The 24,009-nt window shown below is 36.0% G+C and overlaps 1 protein-coding gene across 4 annotated transcripts in view; it reads right to left on the reverse strand.

Annotated features, from left to right (window-relative positions):
* Window positions 1-24,009, reverse strand: part of RAP1GDS1 (Rap1 GTPase-GDP dissociation stimulator 1) — a 152,701-nt gene that overhangs the window by 92,038 nt on the left and 36,654 nt on the right. For 3 of the 4 annotated variants that reach the window (XM_037039119.1, XM_037039118.1, XM_037039117.1), the window contains exons 3-4: window positions 4,248-4,370; window positions 238-363 (exon numbers count right to left, since the gene is read on the reverse strand). In XM_037039119.1, the coding sequence (XP_036895014.1) occupies window positions 238-363; window positions 4,248-4,370 (249 nt within the window). Of the gene's footprint in view, window positions 1-237; window positions 364-4,189; window positions 4,371-24,009 lie in introns of those variants that run through there. The other variant, XM_037039121.1, reaches the window with a different exon arrangement.

The following is a 24,009-nucleotide window of genomic DNA, read 5'->3' on the forward strand; positions in this document are numbered from 1 at the left end:
TCCTGTGAAAACATGATTTGTGAAGTAGCGGAAAAGAGCTCACTTTTTATACCTTCTTACTTAAGAATCATGGCCCGTATCCCCAACAGACCTGCTAAATAAGCAGAGCTGTCATACTGGCCCATGTTAGTGTCTCAGCCTAGAAAAGTCAGTGCCAGCACTACGAGGGAAATCAGTTTGAAATCACAGTACTTAAACAAAAGTGTGTAAGTGTACCACTGATACTTCAACACTTACGGCTATCATAACATATGTTTCCTAGGGCCCTGCCCGTCTGAAGCAGCACTTCCTGGTCTTTGCTATTTAGTAGTTGCACCAGTGGTGAAATCAATCCAGCATCCACACACGGAATTCGCATGAATTCTGAAAATAAGAGACATATTTAATTAAAAATCTACAGACTCACAACTTCCATAAATCATGCCCCTAAATAAAATAAATACCTCCTATTAAAGTGTCCAAAGTAGCTTACTATTTGAAGAGTACATTTCTGTTCAAAAGTACCAACACAAGTCTATTACATACTTCATGAAATGACTACACAAAAATGTGTGGGGTTGTAATTTTCCTTCGCCGACAGTCTGCTATACCTAACTTATCATTATGCTCTTATAATAACTGAATGTGCTTAGGAAACAGCATGTAATGATAGAAATATTGGTAATGGTCTTTCCATGAGCCCGATCATTAAAGTACAGCAGGTCTTCAAACAAGCTGTTCCATTCAAAGATGCTTTGTTATAATGCTGATGAGATGCAGTAGAAACCTAATTCTTGTTTATATCAAATTAGCCTATGATAAAATTGTTTTTGTCATACAGTGCTTCACCACAGTTCCAAGACCTACCAATGACACTAAGTGAGAACGTAATGTACTATATTTATAAAGTAAGCCATCAAATTGTAGAATTTTCACTCTATGTTCTCTAGAAAGCTAAAATATAAGACTTTTTAAAAAGGCTCAAGTGAATCATTAAAAATAGGTCCTTTTCAACTGGTAAGACAACAGAAACATCTATTATTTATCTTCATTCCTGTTCTTTATTAAAATCCACTTTATAGATTACTCATATCTGTTGTTGTACCCATGCATTTGGTCTAAAGCACCAAATGTTTTCTTATACCTCAAACTTTTTTCCTTAGCTTTATAATATACTATTCTAAATTTAGTAATTCCCAATGATACCATCATAGTTACAATTAGCCAACCTTTTTACAGTGTCTCTCATGAAAGCCTATTACAAAATTTAAGGATAATAAAGACACCTAATTGATGACAGCTCTCTAATAGCCAATATCAGAATCATCATTTTGGATATTAGGACTTACTGTAAGGATGTTCTTGTCAATTAAATTAGTCAATAAAGATCTAATTCTTGAATCTGTACTCTATCCTACTAAATAAAAATTACTCTTTTCACTCTTGTCCTTAATTTGTTCCACAAATACCCTCATAAGTAATCTCCCCCTCTTTCTCTTCATTTTCAAATTCTTAAGAGCACACTGCCCTAACAGGGGTGGTTCAGTTGGTTGGGAGCATAGCCACGGCATAACCAAAAGGTCACAAACCCTGTGGGTTTGTTTGATTCCCGGTCCGGGCATGTATGGTCTCTGGTCTGGGCACATATAGGGCAACCTATTGATGCTTCTCTCTTGAATCGATGTTTCTCTTGTTTCCTCTCTCCTTCACTCTCTCTTTAAAAAGCAATAAAGAAATGTCCTCCAGTAAGGATAAAAACAAAGAAACATACATTGTTTTGAAATTCTAAGAGTGCATCATATAGGGCTATTATGTGAACTATTACCTCTGTAACAACTTCCTTTCCCCCTAAGATAGCTGTAAATCACAAAGGAATTCCTCTTTACCTAAATAAATTATTGCATTTCTACCTTATCTCTTACCTACCTTTATATAATTGAAAAAGCTCTCTAACTTAAACTTCCAAGAGTAAGAGTACTTCCCTACTTTTAAAGCTAACCTTTTGGTTTACTGTTGAAGTTTTTTTTTTTTAACTCAGTAGAAGGACATATTCTATCACCTACTGGGAAAACAAATTACACTATATTCTTCCATGAATTCAATGACTATAGGAGATGACACATCAATCTACTTATCCATCTCTTAAATTAATAGTTACTTTAGAATCTTTATAGATTTCAAATCTTAAAATAACTTGTCACCAATTCAAATTAATTAAATTAAAGGCAGATATCCTTTTCACCTCCTGCCATGCCTAGTTTCCAACAGGGACATCATTTAAGTGACTACTAAAATAAGAAATTTAGGAAAAGTCTGATTTGCATTCATTTCACAAATGGAGTCTGTTGTTATATCTTATTGTTTTGCTTATTTGTTTTGTCATTGCTGTCCTTCAGGCAATGGCAGCATGACAAATTACTGTTTTCCTTTGCTTTTAGGTTCTAACTGTCTATGTGGTACCAACCTATCTTTCACATTTTTGATGCTTCAATAAATATTTGGTATTCTTGAAATGATAGAAGGTAAATAATTACAGGAAAATTGGGAATCAAATAAAACTATTCTAAACTTTTTATAATTCAAAAGCATATAAAGAATACCTCAAACATATACAATATTATATGTCAATTATAACTCAGGGTTTTTTTGAAGATAAAAGATAAAACAAAGCTAGTATATTCCTCATCTTTCAGTCAATGTAAAAGCAATACTGCCTGGAGAAAGTAAACTCCTTCTAAAATCTTTTGCTTCTCAGACAGTTTACTTGTTAAGCAAGGAGTACAGCTCTTCCTTAGCTAGTTTTAAAAACATGAACTCACCTACTTTGGATGGATATACAAGAACTTATCAGAAATGTTTATAAGGTATATATTATTTATCTATATATAAGTATATATAGATATATAATACTGGAGAGGCCACAGACTGGCTGTGATTGTTATCCTTGTTCAAAGGGTTCCCACGCATACATGCTTAGTTTCTGGAAATCTATATTGTGATTCTAATGAGATTAAATATAAACCATTTTATCTTAAAAATCAAGCTGCTTTGCATCTAAGATTCAGATAGTGGTTTTGTTGTAGGCTAACATAGCATGTCTGAAGGGGTTCCATTTTCAGACTAAATCTGCTTCAGGAGCTCTTTGCTGTCCCAAGGTGTTCACTATCTATTTGGAGTTATTCAAATCTGCTTTAAGTACATTAAATATTCCAAGATCTCTGAGCATTTATGACCACCTCATATCCAAAGCACTGTATAGTGATAATACAAACAACAGGTGGCCAGTTTTCAGTTAATAACCCCCCAAAGTGACTTATCAATATAGAAAACTTTACTGAAACTTGAAAGATATTTTGAAAACCTCTAAACAAGTAGAAAAAAACTCACAGTAAAACATTTACCAACAGGCTGTTTTACTAGGCCACCTACCATACTGACTACACAAATAAGGCCAGAGTTTTTAAATGTCTTCTCTTAAAGGTAAAACAAATGAAATGTACTAAAATAAAAGGCCTACAAATAATCTCAAACACATAAATTGAGACTCACTAAAAGTATTACATTTACTATGGCCTTCCCTTATGAATAAAAACTGCTTTAAAAAGTCATGGTTTTCTCAAACTGACTGAATTAAAATCATGTGCAAATACTTCTGCTATAATAAACTCTTCCAAGGAATGTCTCATCAGATATAAATTATACATAATGGGATGGACTGGCTATTACCTAAGTTCTGCTGTCATTTTATTTTTCCAGAGTATTTAAAAAATGGAAATTAAAAAAATAAATGTTTCCTAAGAAGGCGAATGCAGAAAACAACGTACATTCCAACTGCTCTTTGGCTGTCACATGCTAATGTCAGGAGGATAGGCCAAACGAAAAATAAACAGTTTGAACCTGGGTATAACATAAACCGATAAATACACTGAAAAAGGAAAGCTCTCCGTGAAAAAGGTAAGTGACTCAGTGGCAAGTTCAAGAATCCTATGTACAAAGTAGTAAATGATATAGGTACAAAAGGGACGAGCAGGACTTCCCTTTACTTCTTCTCCAGAAGACTGGAATAGCAAATGGAAAATGAATAAGGAAAATGACTATTAACTATAGTCATTTTTAACAATTACATGAAAAAAAATCAAAGAAAAGAGAAATAGAACATAAAAATGTCTAATCTACAAAATTAAAACATAAATTAATAAAACATACTGACAAGTAAGGTGTAAAACTGAAGATGTTCCCAGCAGAAAAGTTCTTGAGGAAAACCTCACCATTTTTGGCTACTTCTGCTATGATGTTAGCTATTTTGGCTGTGCAGGAAGACTGTGGAAGCAAGAGACTTGCAAACAGTTGAAGTATTCCACTTCCTTGGATTTTTTCACTTGTTTCCATATCTGCAAGAGATATAAACAAAGAGCTTCAATGAAAATCTTCAACACTAACACTGACAACTTTATGCACTAACATTCAAGAATTTTCACCATCCAAATAAAAGTTTGTTCAGTATACATTCAAATATATGTATTTATATAAAATGACCTTCAGTTCCACAACCTGCTTCAGTTTTTATCTGCACAAAATACTTCATAATACAATTTTTTGCCTATCTACCGTCAGATTATAAAGGAATCCTTTCTGAATATACCATTTGCATACTAAGCTTACTTTTCAATGTTAGTTTCAATCCTCTCTATGCAGAGTAAGAATACCTTTTTTCTATTTCCCTTCTGCATTCTATAATAGTATAGTATTTTATATACACATATGTGTATTCATTCTCTGGTTTCCTATATGCTATCACAAGTAAAAAAAAAAGAATGGCAAGTAAATGAGCAAAAAATTCACCTTACATCATGTTATATGGAGAAACTATATAGTTCCATATGACTACTATGTTTTCCGTACAACTCTTCAAACCACCACTAATGAAGACAGAAAATAGTTAACAGCAGTAAGGCCACAGTATTTAGAACTTGACTTGGCGATATAGAAATTCAAGAGTCCCTTGCTTCTTTTCTTTCTTTCTTAGTTAAAATATATATAAAGAATCTTTTGATGAAACCAAGCCACTTCATGTATCTGTTAATAAAGCATGAACTATTAAAAAAAGATAACAGGAACACCTGCTGTAGTGATCATGGACTAAAGACAAGCTCAAGAAAATAAAATTACTATTTGGTTCTAAATAATGAAGAGGCATGGACACATGTTTAAAGGCAGTTGTGCAGTTCATTAAAACATTCCATTTAAATTTGTTTTTATGTATAGAGGTTCTATATCCTTTACATCCTTTGGCTTTACACACAAACAAGAGAACTCTAAATTTAGATTTCTTGTTAAGTAAATGGTAGCTGATGTGACCAATAGAGTAGGAAAAAAATTTTTAATAGAATAATTTGAGAAAGTCTACAGAAAATAAATGCATTTCATTACAGCAAGCACAGAATAGTGCAGTGTTTTTCAAACTGTGGGTCCTGATCAGAAATTCTGAAACATATGTGGTCAACAAGAACCAGCAATTCTTAAAAAGAGAATAAAATTAACATCTACAACAACAACAACAAAAGAACAGGAAAAATTTTGCTCCGAATGAGGGGAAAGTTTCACTGTTAGTGAAACTCTGAATTATGCATATGCTATGTGCATGCCCACTGTATGTGAAAGATATTTCTAACCGTAGGTTCTGGTCAAAAAGTTAAAACACATTGCTTTGTGCACACCTTCACTACCTAGGGTAACAGAACCATCACACTCTCTTCATCATGAGAAGCTAGAGTTGTCAAATGAAAAGTATATGGGTAATTATACTCCCATGTATTTATTATCTTTAAAAAAATAATCTGTAATTAGTTTATATATATGTATTTCCATGACATTGGTATCTACAAATAAAAAAACCAAGATTATTCAATGATGAAACTCTATTCATGCATTTCTTTCCTAACATAAGCATAGTGTATTTTCATACAGCTAGTACTATTTCAGCTACGTTTTTTAAAAAGATTTCATTTATTTATTTTTAGAGAAAGGGGAAGGGAGGGAGAAAGGGAGAGAAACATTACTGTGTGGTTGCCTCTCGAGTGCCCCCTACTGGGGACCTGGCCTGCAACCCAGGCATGTGCCCTGACTGGGAACTGAACCAGCGAACCTCTGGTTCACAGGCTGGCACTCAATCCACTGAGCCACACCAGCCAGGGCTCAGCTTCTAATATTTTATGTACTATAATAAAAAAGACATTTGGAGATACTCTGAAAGTCTTATTTATTAGCCCAGAAAGATGAAGTAAACTTGTCTAACATCACCAATCATACTAATCACAGAGCATAAACAGCAACTTCAGATTCTATTAAGCTAACAAATTGACATGCCTGTCACCTGGCAACCTGTGGTATTTTTTAGAACAGAAAACTTACGCATAACTAGATGAAACCTGTTCTTTTGTATGCTGTCACTTACTAGGTTTCTTATAATTCAGATGATCACAAATGTAATGTACATGTGATAGGGACATAAAGGTGTCTTCAGCAAGTCCAGTTATAAAATATAAATATGTCTTTGCTTTTTGCTTCTTCATGGATTAAAAAACAAGTTGTTTTTTTTTTTAGTATTTTATTTATTTATCTTTAGAGGGGAAGGGAAGGAGAGAGGAAGGAAACATCAATGTATGGTTGCTTCTCGTGCATCCCCTGCAGGGAACTGGCCCCTGCCGGAAACTGGCCTGCAACCCAGGCATGTGCCCTGACTGGGAATCAAACCGCGATCGTCTGGTTCGCAGGCCCGTGCTCTATCCACTGAGCTACACCAGCCAGGGCTGGGTTTTTTTTTTTAAGATTTTAAAAAATTTATCTTTAGAGGCGAAGGGAAGGAGAGAGGGAGAGAAATATCAATGTATGGTTGCCTCTGGTGTGTCCCCTCCTGGGAACTGGCCTGCAACCCAGGCATGTGCCCTGACTGGGAATCGAACTGTGATCCTTTGGTTCTCAGGCCCATGCTCAGTGCATTGATCTACACCAGACAGGGGAAAAAAAAAGTTTTTAAGGTACCACCTAAAACTTGACACCAAATTTCCATTAATTATTTTTTTAAACAAGAGGCCAAAAAGTACTCAAGCCAATTTCCCCTGTTAATATCCTTCCTTTTCTGGCCATTGCTACCAGAAGACATACAACCTTAGAACAACAGTGAGGCAGATTGCCCCAGGGGTCTTGTCCCACCATCTGTTGGTATAGGGATGAAAGAGCAAGAGTATGGCATAAGGCATGAATCACAATTAGATGTGAAGCCGAGGCATTTGTGTGCATGGAGGCAAGTGGTTAACTGCAAATCACCCATGCATACCTCATTTTCACTGTAATTGAAAGAATGGCTTAACTTCAGAGCTAAATGTCAGGGGCAAAAGGAAAAAAAATTATACAAAACTCTTGTACTCTGCTGAGACTGTCCACAGATTATAATTCAAGGAATTGGAAGAATAGTTATACTAAGCTGAATCAAGAGCCTTGGAATAGTATTTTTAAGCTATTGTCTGAGAGATAAACAAAATAAATATAATCTGGTTCCTGATATAAATCTGAATTTAGAAAAATCTAACAGGAATTCCATTTACCTGTTAGCATGTGGATTTCTATGTAGGTTTAGAATTTAAATTAAACAGCTGGGAATTATCTTCTTTCCTGTGACATAAAAACATAAGGAACCAAATATTGCTTATCACTAAAATGTCACTGTCTTTAAATAATTACAACATTTCAGCCTCATTTCATATATACTTCCTGAACTGGCATTCTACTGCATTTCCAACACATAGTTATCTGTGAAACTAAAAGATGTTCTCAGATATCAGCACCATTGAAATGATTTTAAAAGAGCATTAAGAAGTAGTTAGCAGTTCGTGTTTGCAGGTCTAAATGAAGAGCTACTTAAAAAAAAAAATCACACACTGTGCTCAGGAGTTGTAAAAAAAGGTAGAATTTTCATTACTTTAGCCAGACTACAATAGACATTTTCACTCCCCTCAAATGTTTGCACTAATCAATTCAATATATTTGTCCTCATTCACATGTAGCTGTGGTCACAAAAAATGTTTGAGTATGCCTACAAATTGCAGGTGGCTGGTAACCCTTGAATGTTAAAAACCCATATATGAGGGGGGGATCCACTCAAAAAACAGAATTATCTTCTGGAGAACAAGCCCCTTGTAGCGTTGGCTTCCTCCACTAGGTAAGTGCTGTAGGAACTCATCTGTATTAGTATATTAACTGACACTGTTGTGAGAGGCTGAGTTCAGTTTCAGTGAAACTTTTTTTTCCTCACTGATTCTATTTATTTATTTATTTTTAAGTGAAAAAATTTTGAAGACTCAATGCATTTACTCATTTCATCATGGGTAATTTAGGAGTGCACCTGCCTACACCACCCTGAGTATTCAGCAGTTTTTGACCAAAAATGGCCTGAACCCCATGCCCACCCTTCCTATTCACCCAATCTCATCCCAAGTGACTTTATTTTCTTTCCCCAGATGGAAAAAGTCCTCAGAGGGAAATGTTTTGCTGATGTGGAAGAGGTGAAACAAAAAATGGCTGAACCACTAAAAGGCATAGAAATTGACGAGTTCAAAAACTGTTTTGAGCAGTGGAAAAAAGAAATCTCAATAGGTGTATTTCATCAAATGGAGAGTACTTTGAAGGTGACTGAAGTTTAAACATGTAAGAATACACACTTTTTTATAAATAAATTCTGGGTTTTGGGGGGTCCCCCTTGTATGATAGGCAACTGCAACTCTAAAATAACATCTGCAGGAGGACCTCCTGCGGGACTCACAGCCACGGCAGTAGCTCTAAGAGTGCTGAAAGCTCTCGCTCTGTCCTCACAGTCCGAGGTCCGTGGTCCTGGCCCCCTGATGGCAATAGGCAGTTTAGTTATGAAACTGCCAGTGACAGAAAAAGAAAATTGGGCCATCAGGTCAGAGAAACTTGAAAGAAGAGCAAATCAAGAAGCTAGGCTGCAATGTATTATAGGGAGGAAAAGTTAAAGCAGAACTTATAGAACTTCTCAAGGCCAACAACCTGGTGAAGAGAAGAAATAGGCAGGAATGGAAATAACTCATAATTTAAGGCTGAAGTTCCCAATAAATCTGCCAAATAAATACATTAAAATAATTGGCTTCATGGTTAAATACCAAGATAGGGTTTTCAAATATGCTACTACAATAAGCCAAACTTATGATGTTATGTTAGCATATAGGTTTTGTGAGGATAAGTTAATAAAAAGCAATTGATAGTCAATTTATAGTAAACTCCAAGTTAGAAAAACAAAACTAATGATTGCTATTACTATGACCCTCTTAGATGTATTTGGATAAACTGATAGTATTTTTTAAAGCAGTAAAACAATATTTAAAGTTTAAAGTTTCAATTAGAGGTATGGGAACAGTAAAGAACCAGTATCTTTATATTCCATGTCCAAGAAATCCTGACGACAGACTGTGAAGAGGAGACTCAGAGCTGGGATGGACTGCAACAACCAGGAATATGACTCAAGGATATTCATGCGTATCCTTATTTCTGAGAACTATGTATTTCTCAAGGGGTAAATTTCTAGAATATTGTGTAACAAGTGGCGTAGCCCTGTGCTCAGACAACCTGATCCAAATTCAAAACTTCATTTACTACTACAGGGACAAGCCCCAAATCTTTTCTCCTTTTATCCAACTCAAAACAAAGGCTGTGTATGTTGTGTGTGTGTGTGTGTGTTTGTATCTCATAAACACATTTCATATTCACCAAACAGGTCTTAACTTTTAAAGCCATCCTAGTTTCTATTTCAGTGACAGACAGGGACTCCGTCAAAGCCAAAAATCCTAGAGGGCTACAAATTTTTCTCTTTTAGCAAATGCCTTTCTACCACCCACATTTAATCAGAATGGAGGTTCCACAGATTCCACCTCACTAGCATCTTGTACATCTACCTTCCCTTTCCACATTCCTGTTATATCAGGTTCTCAGTTCTGACCATTATTAAATGCAATGGACTCCTCGAGAGTCTCCCTAACTCAAGCCTTCCCACTGCCCTCATCAGTTATCCATAAAGATATCAGAATAACTTCTGAAAATGGAAATTTTATGTCAAATTAGGTAAGATTAGGTTCTGTCTATGTCATACCAACCTATCTTTCATATTTTTGATGCTTCAATAAATATTTGGTATTCTTGAAATGATAGAAGGTAAGTAATTATAGGAAAATTGGGAATCAAATGAACTGATAGTATGTGTGTATGTGTCTGTGTGTATCTCATAAACATATTTCGTATTCACCATATGCATTCCTTATTTTACATCTTTAAATGATTCTCCATAATTTTTAAAAATTATCTTAATTTCATTTGTTATTGTTCCATTACCATTTATTCCTCTACCACAATCACCACAGTGTTGTCCATATCCAAGAGTCTTTTTTCCTTTTTGCTCATTCCCTCCACCTGCTAACTGCCCCACCCACCACCAAGCTGTTAGCTTGCTCTCTGTTTGAGTCTGTCTCTAGCTTGTTAGATCAGTTTGTTCACTACATTCCAAATACGTATGAAATCATCTGGCATTTGTTTGACTGGCTTATTACATATAGCATATTATTCTCCAGGTCCATCCATGCTGTTGCAAGAGGTAAAAATTTTCTTCTTTTTTAGGGCTAAATAGTATTTCATTGTGCAAATGTCCCACAGTTGTTTTATCTACTAATCTACTGATGGACACTGGGGCTGCTTCCACATTTTGGCAACTGTAAATAACAGTGCAATGAACATAGGGGTGCTTATGTTTTTTTGAATTAGTGTTTTGGGTTTCTTCAAGTAGCCCAGAAGTGGAATCACCGGGTCATAAGGCAGTCACATTTTTAATTTTTTGAGATATCTCCATACTGTTGTCCAGAGTGGCTGCACCACTCTGCATTCCTACCAACAGTGTAAAAGTTTTTTCCCTTTCTCCACATCCTCATGAGCACTTGTTGTTTGTTGATTTATTGATGAGCCATTCTGATGGGTATGAGAATATATCTCATTGTGCTTTTAATTTGCATTTCTCAGATACTGGTGATATTGAGCATCCTTTCATATGTCTACTGGCCACCTACATGTCCCCTTTTGAGAAGTGTCTATTTAGGTTCTTTGCCATTTTTTAATTGGATTGTTTGTTCTTTTGGTGTTAGGTTTTATAACGTATTTAGAGTGTTTGGATACTGACCCCTTATCAGATGTATCAGAATATGTTCCCCCATTCTGTGGGTTGTCTTTTATTTTGCTGATGTTTCCTTTGCTAAGACTTTTTAGTTTGATGTAGTCCTGTTTCTTTATTTTATCTTTTGTTTCCTTTCCTGAGGAGATATATTAGATAAAATATTACTATGAGAAATGTCTCAGATTTTACTGTGACATATTTTCTTCTAGGATTTTTGTGGTTTCAAGTCTCACAATCCATTTTGAATTTATTCTTGTGTGTGCTGTAAAAAGGTGGTCTATTTCTCCCTTTCTGCACACACCTGTCCATTTTTCCCAACACCATTTATTGAATAAACTATCTTTAGCTGATTGTATGTGCCTGCTTCCTCTGTTGCATGTTAACTGACTATAACAGTATTGGTTTATTTCTGGGCTCTCTATTCTGTTCCACTGATCTATGTGTGTTTTTATGTCAGTACCCTGCTGTTTTAATTACTATGAACTTACAGCATAGTTTCATATTAGGAAGCTTGATTTCTCCAACTTTGTTCTTCTTTCTCAAGATCACAGTTGGTATGTAGGGCCTTTTGCAGTTCCATATAAATTTTTGAAATATTATGTTCCAGTTCTGTGAAATATATCACTGGCATCTTGATAGGAATTGCACTGAATCTATAGATTGCTTTGGGTAGTATGGACATTTTAATGATGTTAATTCTTCCAATCCATGAATACAGTATGTGTTTCCACTTACAGTATTTGTGTCTTCTTCAATTTCTTTCTTCAGTGTCTTATAATTTTCCAAGTACAGTTCGGTTACATCCCTGGTCAAATTTATTTCTAGGTATTTTATTATTTTTGAAGCATTTGTGAATGGGATTGTTTACTTAATCCCCCTTTCTCTTGGTTCATTATTGGCATATAAAATGCAACTGATTTCTGGATATTAATTTTGTATCCTACTACTTTGATGAATTCACTTACCAGTTCTAGTAGTATTTTGGTGCAATCTTTGGGGTTCTACATGTAGAATATTATGTGCCCTGCAAATAAAGACAGTTTTACTTCTTCCTTTCCATTTTGGATGCTTTTTATTTCTTCTTCTTGTCTGATTGCTGTGGCTTCCAATACTAGGTTGAATAAGGAAGGTGAAAGTGGAAATCCCTGTCTTGCTCCCACTCTTATGGGGAACAATTGTAGTTTTGGGCCATTGTATATGATGCTGGTGATTGGCTGGCTTGTCATATATGAATTTTATTATGTTTAGGTATCTTCCCTCTATTCCCACTGTGCTGAGAGTTCTTATCATAAATGGGTGCTGGATTTTATCAAATGGTTTTTCTGCATCTATTGATATGATCATGTGGTTTTTATCCTTTATTTTGCTTATTTGGTACCACACTTATTGATTTGCAAATGTTGCATTCCCAGAATAAATCCCACTGAATAATGGTGTGTGACCTTTTTGATCATTGCTGTATTTAGGCTGCTAATATTTTGTTGAGGGTTATGTTCATCAGGAATATTGGTCTATAATTTTCTTTGTAGTGTCTTTATCTGGTTTTGGAATCAGGATAATACTGGCCCCATGAAATGAACTTGGAAGGCTTCCTTCCTCTTTAATTTTATGTAATAGTTTGAGAAGGAGAGGTGTTCTTCTTGGTATGTTTGGTAAAATTCACTTAAGAAGAGTCATCTGGTCAAGGGCTTTTGTTTGTTGGGAATTTTCTGATTATTGTTTCAATTTCAATGGGTATAATCAATCTATTCAAATTCTCTGATTCTTCCTGATTTAGTTTTGGAAGATTGTACATTTCTAGGAATTTATCCATTTCGTCCAGGTTGTCCAGTCTGTTGATGTATAGTTGTTTATAACATTTTCTTACAACCCTTTGTAATTCTTGGGTGTCAGTTGTCATTTCTCCTCTTTCACTTATGATTTTGTTTATTTATGTCCTTTCTCTCTATTTTTTGTGATTAGTATGGTTAAAGGTTTGTCAATCTTACTTATCTTTTAAAAGATCCCGCTGTTGTATTTACTGATCTTTTGTATCTTATGTTAGACTTTATTTCATTTACTTCTGCTCTGATCTTTACTATTCCTTCCTCTACTCACTTTGGACTTTGTTGTTCTTTTTTCAACTTCCTTTAGGTGTAAAGTTAGATTATTTATTTAATTTTTTTGTTTTGTTTTTTAGATAGGCCTGCAATGCTATGAATTTTCCTACTAGGTTGCTTTCCCTGGATCCCTCAGATTTGGGGTTGTTGTGTTCTCATTTTCATTTGATTCAAGGTCTCTTGATTTCTTCCTTCATCTCAATGAAGGCCCATTCATTATTTATTAACAAGTTTTTTAGCTTGCGTATCTCTGTATATTTTTCAGATTTCTTCTGATTGATTTCTAGTTCCAGAGAAGATGCTAGTTACAATTTCATCCTTGAGACATGTTTTGTGTACTAACATATGGTCTATCCTAGAAAATGTTCCATGGGAACTTGAAAAAAATGTGTATTCTGCTGCTTTGGGATGAAATCCTCTACAGAAATCAATTAAGTCCATTTGTTCTAGTGTGTCCTTCAAGGCCACTGTCTCCTTATTGATTTTTCTGTCTGGAAGATCTATTTATGGAAGCCAAAGGGGTTTAACACCCCTTTGCGACTGTATTTCTTTGCGACTGTATTCCCCTATTGCGACTGTATTTCTTTTTTTTTTTTTTTAAGATTTTATTTATTTATTTATTTTTAGAGGGGAAGGAGAGAGGGAGAGAAACATCAATGTATGGTTGCCTTTTGTGCATCCCCTGCTGGTAGTCAGCCTGCAAGGAACCGGTTTGCAACCCGGGCATGTGCCCTGACTGGGAATCGAACAGCGATCGTCTGGTTCGCAGGCCCGCGCTCAATCCACTGAGCTACGCCAGCCAGGGCTCCCTATTGTGACTGTATTTCTGTTGATCTCTCCCTTTAGGTCCATCAAAATTTGCCATACATATTTAAGTCCTCCTATGTTAGGTGTATAAATGTTTACTAGTGTTATATCCTCTTGGATTGTTCCCTTTCTCATTATGCAGTGTTTTTCTTTGACTCTTACTATTGGCCTTGGTTTTAAGGTCTTCTGTCAGATACATGTACTGCTACCCCAACTTATTTTGTCCTTTCCACTTGCATGAAGTATCTTTTGCTGTCATTTTCCTTTTGGTCTGTATTTTCGTTCTGAGGCAGGTCTCTTGAGGACAGCATATATATGGGTCTTGTTTTCTTATCCACTGAGCTACCCTATGTCTTTTGACTAGAGCATTTAAGCCATTCACATTTACAGTGGTTATTGATAGGTATATAGTTATTGCCATTTTATTTTTTTAACTATTTTCTTCTGTTTTTTCTCTTTCTCTTTCTTCTTTTTCTTAAAGCAAGCCTTTAACAATGGTACTGGTTTGGTGATAACAAACTCCTTTTGCTTTTGCTGTCTGGAAAGCTCTATTTTTCCTCAGTTTTAAATGATAGCCTCGATGGGTAAAGTAGTCTTGGTTGTAGGTGCTTTATGTTCATCACTTTGAGTATTTCATGTCAATCCCTTTTGGCCTCTAATGTCTCTGTTGTGATATCAGATGACACTCTGATATTACCTCCCTTGTAGGCAACTAACTGCTTTTGTCTTGCAGCTCTTAAAATTCTCTTGTCTTTAATCTTTGACATTTAATTATGAGGAGTGGACATCTGTTTGGGTTGTCCATCTTGTTTGTGACTCTCTGAGATTCCTGGACTTGTGTGTCTTTTTCCTTGAGTAAGTCAGGAAAGTTTTCAGTCAATATTTCTTCAAATAGGTTCTCAATCTTTTGCTCACTTACTCTTTTCCTTCTAGTGTTCCTATGATACAGATGTTGTTCTGCTTCACGTTTGTCCCAAAGGTTTCTTAAACTTTCCTCATTTCTTTAATTCTTTTTGCTTCTCTGCTTGAGTGTTTTTTTCCACCTTGTCTTCCAAATCACTGATTTGATCCCCTGCTTCCTCTAATCTACTGTTTATTCTTTCCAGTGTATCATTTATTTCAGACATTGCAGTCTTTATTTTTGACTGGTACTTTTTTATGGTTTCTATGTCTTTTTTCATGGGGTTGCGCATCCTTGTAATTATTACTCTAAATTCTCTGATAAATGGCATGCCTTCATTTCATTTAGTTCTCCTTCAGGGAATTCTCTTGTTCTTCATTTGGGGGCCTGTTCTTTGTCTACCCATTTTGCCTGCCTCTTTGTGTTTGTTTCTATATACAATGTAGATCTGCAAAGACTCCAGGTTCGGGCTTGTGTCAAATATTGCTTGTGACTGGCCCTGAACAACCTATTTGGAACTAGCAGCAATCCATAGCTTGTGGCTCCCCTGCTGGGCCTGAGTGTGTACAGAAAGAACCAAGTAGTGCACAAGGCCAACTTTTACTAACACTGTGTCTGTGGGAAAGTCCACTAAAGTCTCAAACCTCCCAGAGAGTTATCTCCCTTTGTAGGCTTTCTGTTAGGCTTAATCATTGAAATAACCTCTAGCTGTACTTCTCAGCAGCTAGGCTTAAGCTCTACAGGGTGGGGCAAGTGGTATTTCTGCAGAAGGCTCTATTGCTTTCCCCCAGGCTGATGTCACATGGAGGGGACTGCTCTGGCCAAGAAAGATGGCCTCTGCACTACAGGGAATGACTCAGCACAGGGATCCTGAATGCTGTTCTTTCCCCAGAGCCGCCAGCCCCAGACTCTCCTCACATGATTCTATTTCACCTTGCCCTCCCTCTGCTGGCACCCAGGGTAAGTGGCTGCAAATGAAATTTTGTGCGTTGATCATTTAATAGGCTCTCTGTGTCTCTCGCCACTTCTCCCTGGTAGACACAGCCCCACTGCTTTTCACAGCAAGATGTTTCCCGGGTTCCTTTCCTGACTCTGGTGCTATAAGCTGGAGAGTCCAGCTTGGGGTTCAGAACCCACACTTCTCAGGGGGACCCACCCAGCCACTGAAATATCCCTCTCATACTTCAGCAGCCTCCCATAAGGGTCCAGCCAGCCCTCTCTCACCTCCATACTTGCTGCCAGTCTTGCTGTGATAGTGTGTGGTTTCTTCCATAAGTTCTTAGTTATAAGGCTTCTCTCCAGCTAGTGTTCAGTTGGTTATTCAGGGTGAATTTTCTATAATTTAGTTGTAATACCAGTTTGTTCCTGGGAGAAGGTTAATGTAGCTTCCTCCTTCTCAGCTTCCATCTGGCCTCTCTGCATAACTTTTAATTAAACACTCAGGCATATCCATAATATTTCCCAACCCTGTCTCCTGATACTCCTCCATTAACAACCTACACTTCAGCCACACTAGAATACTTAAAGTAATCCAAATTCCTCATCTTATTTTATACCTCCTTACCATAAATGTTCTGCATCTGAAATGCCACCCCCACCCACCACTTCAGCAAATTCCTATTGAGATTCAGTGTCATCAGTTAAAGGTACCTGACTGATATCTGCCTACCATAAAATCTCTATCTTAAATTTATATTAAAAGCATTTCAAAAAATTTTTTAATGTTTCAAACATATTATCTCTTCATTTTTAAAATAGGTCATGTGAGGTAAAAATGATAGTTCATGCTCTTCTCATATCATAAATGATGGCATATGATAAAAACCCAAGAATCTAGGTTTTCTCATTACTAGTCCACTGCTTTTCTTACCGCACTGTTATTTAGAAGATATATGGTGATGAGAATACCCTGATCCAATTTGCCAAGCTATGATGTGGAAAAAAATCTATATAACATATTCTGCAGAAGTAGGAACTACAGACAGGCAAATGGGTGATAAAGGGATGTATAATATTTTGATAGAGGTAAATTGAGGCAGTAATTGAAGAAGAGAATGGGAAATGAGTATAAAGAATGTGAAGCAGGTAAAATAGATTTAAAACACTTAAGAAAAATGTACTGGGTATAAGATTAAAATAAGGGCAAGACAAATGAGAAATTAGTGTTTCTAGAAAAAAAATTGAAGTACATAAAAGTGGGCAAGAGAGATAAATAAAATGATGTTTCTGTCACTTGAGACCCGTTTTCATCCCAACAAGGACTTTAAGTAAATAAAAGGAACATAAGTTGCAGGGGAAAAAGGATGTATGCAGGTGTGAAAATAAAGAGGGCAAAACAAGGACCCATTTTACACAATGATACATTATCAGAAACAGGTCTTACTAAAAGATTAAGTTGTGAGAGTCATTTTATAAAATTACAAGTAATTTTGATAGCCCTGCAGTCATTTAAATTCCAGGAATAATGTAAGCTGTGGGAGTCGGAGAAGTTATGTGTTTGGAAATCACCAGTAGAATAAGCAAGGAGATATGCTGGTTTGACTATTTTCTTTGAAACTATCAGTAACTAGGTCATAAAGTCTTGTTATGGTTAAAAAATAAAAGAAAGATATTTACCAAGAAAATACACGCCAGGAGGAACTGTGTTAATAATTGTGGTAAAAGACAAGTATATAACTAGAATTGTTCACCTAGAAGTTCAAAGTAATTATTGAAAATTTCTATAGTAAATATAGATTTCCTCCCTTCATACCAAAAGAATGAGAATACCATAAAACACAGTGAAGAATATTTTCAGTAAAAGGCCCATCTCCAACCTGTGAAATACCTTGGGGTAAAAATATGAAGTACACAAAGCTAAAGAGATTTGGCACTAGAATTCAGTAGGATTCTTTGAAGACCTTAATTTATTTATGTTTATTATAAGCCTACAGGAATATATACTGTTTCTCAAATAAACAAATTATTTCCCAATGGAGCACCTTTAAAAAAGGAGTGATTCAAGAAACCCACTTAAGGAACTGGGTTATATATAACTCTATGTAAAAAAGTTAATGTGATGCAAAACTTACTCCAGTTTTCTGGAAAACAAAAGGGTACACAGACAAAAAAGGAGTAAGCAATCACTTAAAACTGACACTACTGTAAGCCTGGCAAAAAGAAATAGTTAAATAGCTTACAGTATCTCTGGAACCTACAATTTATAGACCATTGGACAGAAGGACAAATAACAGCAGGGCATCTCACATGGGAGCAGAAGCCGTCTTGCAGAGCTGAACCTTTGGCCTGTGGAATTTGATGCTGTCTTCAGGCAGACAGTGTCAGAATTAGGTTGAATTATAGGGACACCCAGCTAGTGTCCAGAGCATTGCTTGTTGTTCGTGTGAGAAAATCCCCCTCTCCCACACATTGGAATTGTGTCTAGGAACCTAAAAGGACTGGCAAAATGACCCAATTCAGAGATGTTTGGAGATGTTTGATAGATATAATGCCCTATACAGACTGCAGAATAGTAATATATAAGACCAGAGAGGGTGGGAAGGGAATTTCAGGGGAAAGGGGAAGGGTTTGAAGGAACTAGTATAAAGGACACATGGACAATAACAAGGGGCGGGGGGGGCAGTGGAGACAGGAGGGAGGTGAGGAGGGCTGGGGTGTGGGCTTGGTTAGGGGTAAAAAACAAAATTGTACTTGAACAATTAAAATTTAAAAATTAAAAATAAATAAAAAACAATTGAAAAAAAAGAATGATAATATGTAGCACCGTAAAATGAATGCTGAAAGGTTTTCAAATTGGTCCTGGATTTACAAAATATAATGGTACTAGAGCAATAGCTTAGGTCTCCATATAATACCTAAGACAAATACCAAATTTAAATTCTACAAAACCAACAGGGGGAAAGGTCACGGCAAAATGTCCTAAGGTAAGTGATAAAGCAGGGTTTCACAGAAATGATAAGAGAAAAAGTGTGAAGGAGGTCTGTTAACAGTACCTACTTCAGGAGAACAGAGAAAAGAATATAGTCAAAAAAGAATTCACTCTCTTAAGAAGAGAGGATAAGAAAAGATCCTAAGTGAGAAAATAGATCATAATCTCCCAAGCCATATAGACAAAGTAATTGGAACAAGAATAACTGTGAGCTGGTCAGGTAAAAAACTTTCCCATCTGCTGGCACCTTCCCTAGACCCGAACTTTCCCTTCAGAACTACTTGTGAACCCCTTTTTACTGTGCCCTTGGGATCTCTAAACTATTGTAAACAAATGCCAGCCACTCCCAAAACTCTATCTTCCTCCTTTCACTGCTCTCAAACAACACTCAACTCTCCTCTACCTTCTACCCTCAAGACTCAGAGTTTAGAGCCTGGGTCGGTATTTTCTCAGCTGAAAATATCTTTTGTGAACCATTTGTCCTCTGGCTTCACTCGAGAACAATTTCTCATTTCCCTACCATCTGGTAACATTCTATTTGCCCCATTCTCATCACTAGTATTCTGACAACCATCAAAATACACTGGAGCTTGCTCTCAGGTTTTTCCTCCCCTCCAACACTTGCTATCAACCTGAATTATGAATCTACACAAAGCGGTTAATAAGTTGGCATCACATTCCCTGACTTTTAATAAACAATTCTCTACTGTCCTCTAATAATCCAACACGCAATCATGCCAGGGCCCCATGATCATGTAGAACTGCTCCATAGTCAAAAGGTTAAATTTGGAAATTACTTTCTGATCACAGTTTTCTATCATATATTTTATTTCTTTATTGTTGAACAATTTTTACCCTCACTGAAACCTCTAGTCTTTCAATTTCTTCCTTTCCAATCTAATGGCCCTCTCCACGATTCATTTCATCCCTACCTACTCTGAATAAAATGATCAGTGATTTCAGCAAGTTTCCTAAAATCCTTTTTCACGTTGTCACTCAATCCCTGACAGTGGATGAATCCAGCCACATATTTAGTCTTGTTTTCTAATTTTAAAGTGTTTTGTTATTAAATATGTCTGCTAGTACCACAAATAAATTCACATCTTACAATCTTAATTGGACCTTCTCCAATGTTCAGTAATGTTTTATTTAACTCTAGTCATTTCCCTGTCACATTTCCTAAGCCAGTTATTCTAAACATTAACTACTCTATATCTGTCATATTTTCCATCATTGTCAAGAGATACCCTTTCCTGGTCTCAGAGTGCAAATATTTTGCTCCTTCACTCTTAAACTTAACTATGATGTAAACTACCCTTAACTCTTGTTTCTTAGAAAAAGATGTCCTCTTTTTAAATTCTTACTGGCTATCCTCCAACCCTTCTTTAAATCTGCTACCATAGATCTCTTCTAAAAATAAAAACCTGATTTTCATTTGCTTTCAATGGTTCCCCTTATCGTTGTGCTACAGATTGAATGTTTATGGCCCCCAATTCGTATGTTGAAATCTAACCCTCAACGTGATACTAATTAGGAGGTCGGGCCTCTGGGAAGTGATCAGGTCATAAGAACAGAGTCCTCATGCATGGGATTAGTGGACTTACAAAAGGAAATCCCAGAGAGATGCCTCGGTTCTTGCACCATGTGAGGTTCCAGCAAAAATACAGCTATCTATGAATCAGGAAGCACACCTCACCAGATATCACATCATCAGGTACACTGATCTTGGACTTCCCAGTCTCCATAACTGTTAGAAATGCCATCCAATCTAGACTTTTTTTTGTTATAGCAGCCCAAGTGGACTAAGACACATGGCATACATCTTTCATAATGTGATCTCTCCCTTTTCCAGGTTATCATCTTCCCTGAATGTACCTTTTCTTTTTTGCTAGGCATACCACACTTTTCAGTTTCTAATAAAACTAGGTTTTCTCCCACAACTGTGACTTTGTATATGCTGCTTCCAGTGTTTGAATGTTCTTCCTACAATACCTGGGTCCTCACATTAACTGAATAAAGTACACTATGTTTTCAAAATACAGTATTCACTGATCATGCTCATCAAAATCATTCCCTCCCCAATACTCAAACACAATGTTGCAATTGCATGCGAGTTATCAGAACCTATTTAGTAGTTGAAAACTTGGGAGTGGATAAGATCACACACAAAAAATGTATTTGTACTGAGTCCCTACTATGCTGGGAATATAAGATAAAAAGAATATAAATCAGATCCTCAGAGAGCTGTCTAGTAGAAAACAGACTTTAATAAATGATCACAATTATTGTGACTGATATCATCATGGAGGTTATGTATAGCTCCATGAAGATCATGGAAATATTCATTAGCAAGGTAACACTGGAACTAAAGTTTAAAAGACAGTGAAGCATATTGTAATCAGCAGTAAGGGAAAAATATATATTCCATGAAGAAAAAATATGTAAAAGCATTTAAAAACTGAGGCCAGATATCCCAAATTTGTACTAGACACACTCTATACCACTGTTTGACAATGACGATGACGACGGCGACGATGATGATGATGGTGATAATTTTTTGCCAGCAGCTGAAAGCTATCAGAATTGAGATGTGGTAAATAGTTGGTGGATATTATCAAAAGTTTGAAGAAAAGAGAGGTAGGAGAAGTACAGTATGCCTGCAAAACACCTATTTTATCCATCAGGAACCGGGTGAAGTGTCAGTCCCTCTAGGACACTTTCTGAGACACTCTTACAACTATGAGTTGAATCCAGCTCTGTTTCTCCAACATTTTGGTATCAGATCTATTATACAATGTATTATACTCTATTAAAATTTATCTATTACTTGTCTATCCAAACTCTCCAAGGCAAGGTACTAAATACACGGTGATGTCCAATTAATGCTAGTTCAAAAGAATTACCCTGCCCTTAAGGAGTTTGTCACTGAATAAATGAAATAAGGATATACAAAAATACATACTGAAATAAGTCGAACAGAGGAATGTATAAACTGTTATAGAATACTAAAGAGGGAGCAACTCAGTTACAATTATTGATGTTGTAGTTGTAATCACTTTAACAGAAAAAAAAAGAACTGAGCTTATAAGACTGTCTTATAAGAATTCTCTCATCAAGAATGAAAGTCTTTTTTGTAGAAATACCTACCAATAACTAGTTCATGAAGAGACTAAACTTTTCACTTTTCATTAAGCTAATCGAGACCTGGATTATATTTTTTTCAAGAGCAAGCATATGCGAAAATGTTCCATAAACCTTCAGAAATCACTGTAGAAAATTACCTTGCCTTTTATGTTATCCCTCCCACAGGCACACATCAGAAAGAAAAGATGAACAACCATAACTAAGTTATAATGAGCCAAATGAAAACATTCTGTTTATTCCTTTAGCACAATGAGAAAAGATTTGTAACACATAGCTATAGGAAGAAAAAATCACAAGCATCTAAAACAATGAACTCACCTCACACAATTTATTGGGCTGGCAAAAAAGTTTGTTTAGTTTTTTTTCATACAATGGTTCTAGTAGCACTTAGTTGTCTTTAATATCACTGAAAACAATTTTGTTAGATTGCATTGTGACAGGTGTCATGTGCATTTAAAAAACTGATCAAAATTGGTGAATTTTTGTGCAGGCATTTTAATATTGAAAATGGAAGAAAATGCACAACATTTTCATTGCATTAGGATTTATTATTTCAAAAAAGGTGAAAACACAACTGAAACACAGAAAAAGATCTGTGCAGTGTATGAAGGAGGTGCTGTGACTGATCCAATATGTCAAAAGTGGTTTGTGAAGTTTCTTGGTACTATTGATATTTTGGCCAAATAATGCTTTGCTCTTGGGCCATGTTATACATCGGAGGCTGTTTAGCAGCACCCCTGGCCTCTACCCACTGGAAGGGAATAGCAGGAGACAGCCGACATACTGAAAATACCCAAATCAATAAAGTTATTGGTGAAAATGAAAAATGTGTCTTTTATTTTATGGAAATAAGTAAATGGACTTTTTGGCCAGCCCAATACATTATTTTCTATTTGCTCTACAATAAGATCTTGATGGAAAACACGAAGGCCAAACATATTACATGCCATATTTTTAGTCATATTTATGCCATATTATTATGTGCCATGTGGTTCAGTCATTTTACTCTTTTATAACAAATAACTAATAATTGAGGAAATGTAAATATTTCATGTTTTTTTAAGATTTTATTTATTTATCTTTTAGAAGGGAAAGGAAGGAGAGAAGTATCAAAGTATGGTTGCCTCTTGTGAGTCCCCTGCTGGGAACTGGCCTGCAACCCAGGCATGTGCCCTGACTGGGAATCGAACCGCGATCATGCGGTTCACAGGCCTGCACTCAATTCACTGAGCTACGCCAGCCAGGGCTATTTCATGTTTTTAGTAGGGTAAAATTTAGGTATAATTTTTTAGGGTAACATTCATATAAAGGGCTATGTAACAGAGAATTCTTTTTCTGTATTTAAAAAATAAGTTAATAATTTTCAGTGCCTTTTGTTGTCAGATACATTCACCTGGTAATTTGGGCTGTTTTAACACTACTTGCAAAACAAACAACATACCTGTATATTTCTTTGAGATCTGAGATAGCTAGCACATTTATGTGGAGTGAAAATCTTTTTTTCTCTCTGGAATTACTATACAGGGCTGCTGGAGCATAGTCGAGAATACTGTGTGATATTTCATGATCCTGCACATCAAATACTCATGTCTAGAGTTTAAAAAAAAGTCCAGCTACTAAATGTACATAGACCCATTAGAAGGTTTTTAGAGTATTCAGCTGAGTTCATACTGCCAAGTCATACTGCCTTGGTCAGATGTTAAAATATCTAGTTTAAAGTCAGATTTGGAACATTTTGTGCTGTCTTGTCATACTTTGACGAGGTGAAGATTCAGACTGCACAGCTCTCCATCTTCAGGTCCCATTCATTTATATATTCAACGCTGAGCATTTATTCAGTATGTCCCATACACTGAGTGCTATGTCCTCATAATGGCAGAAATTTAGTCCCTGTCTTTAGAGCTCATTACTTTATGTTGGAGAC

Source organism: Sturnira hondurensis, unplaced genomic scaffold (genome assembly GCF_014824575.4).
Source record: "Sturnira hondurensis isolate 20B ecotype Veracruz unplaced genomic scaffold, ASM1482457v3 Scaffold0025168, whole genome shotgun sequence".
In the NCBI taxonomy this organism is placed as follows: Eukaryota; Metazoa; Chordata; class Mammalia; order Chiroptera; family Phyllostomidae; genus Sturnira; species Sturnira hondurensis.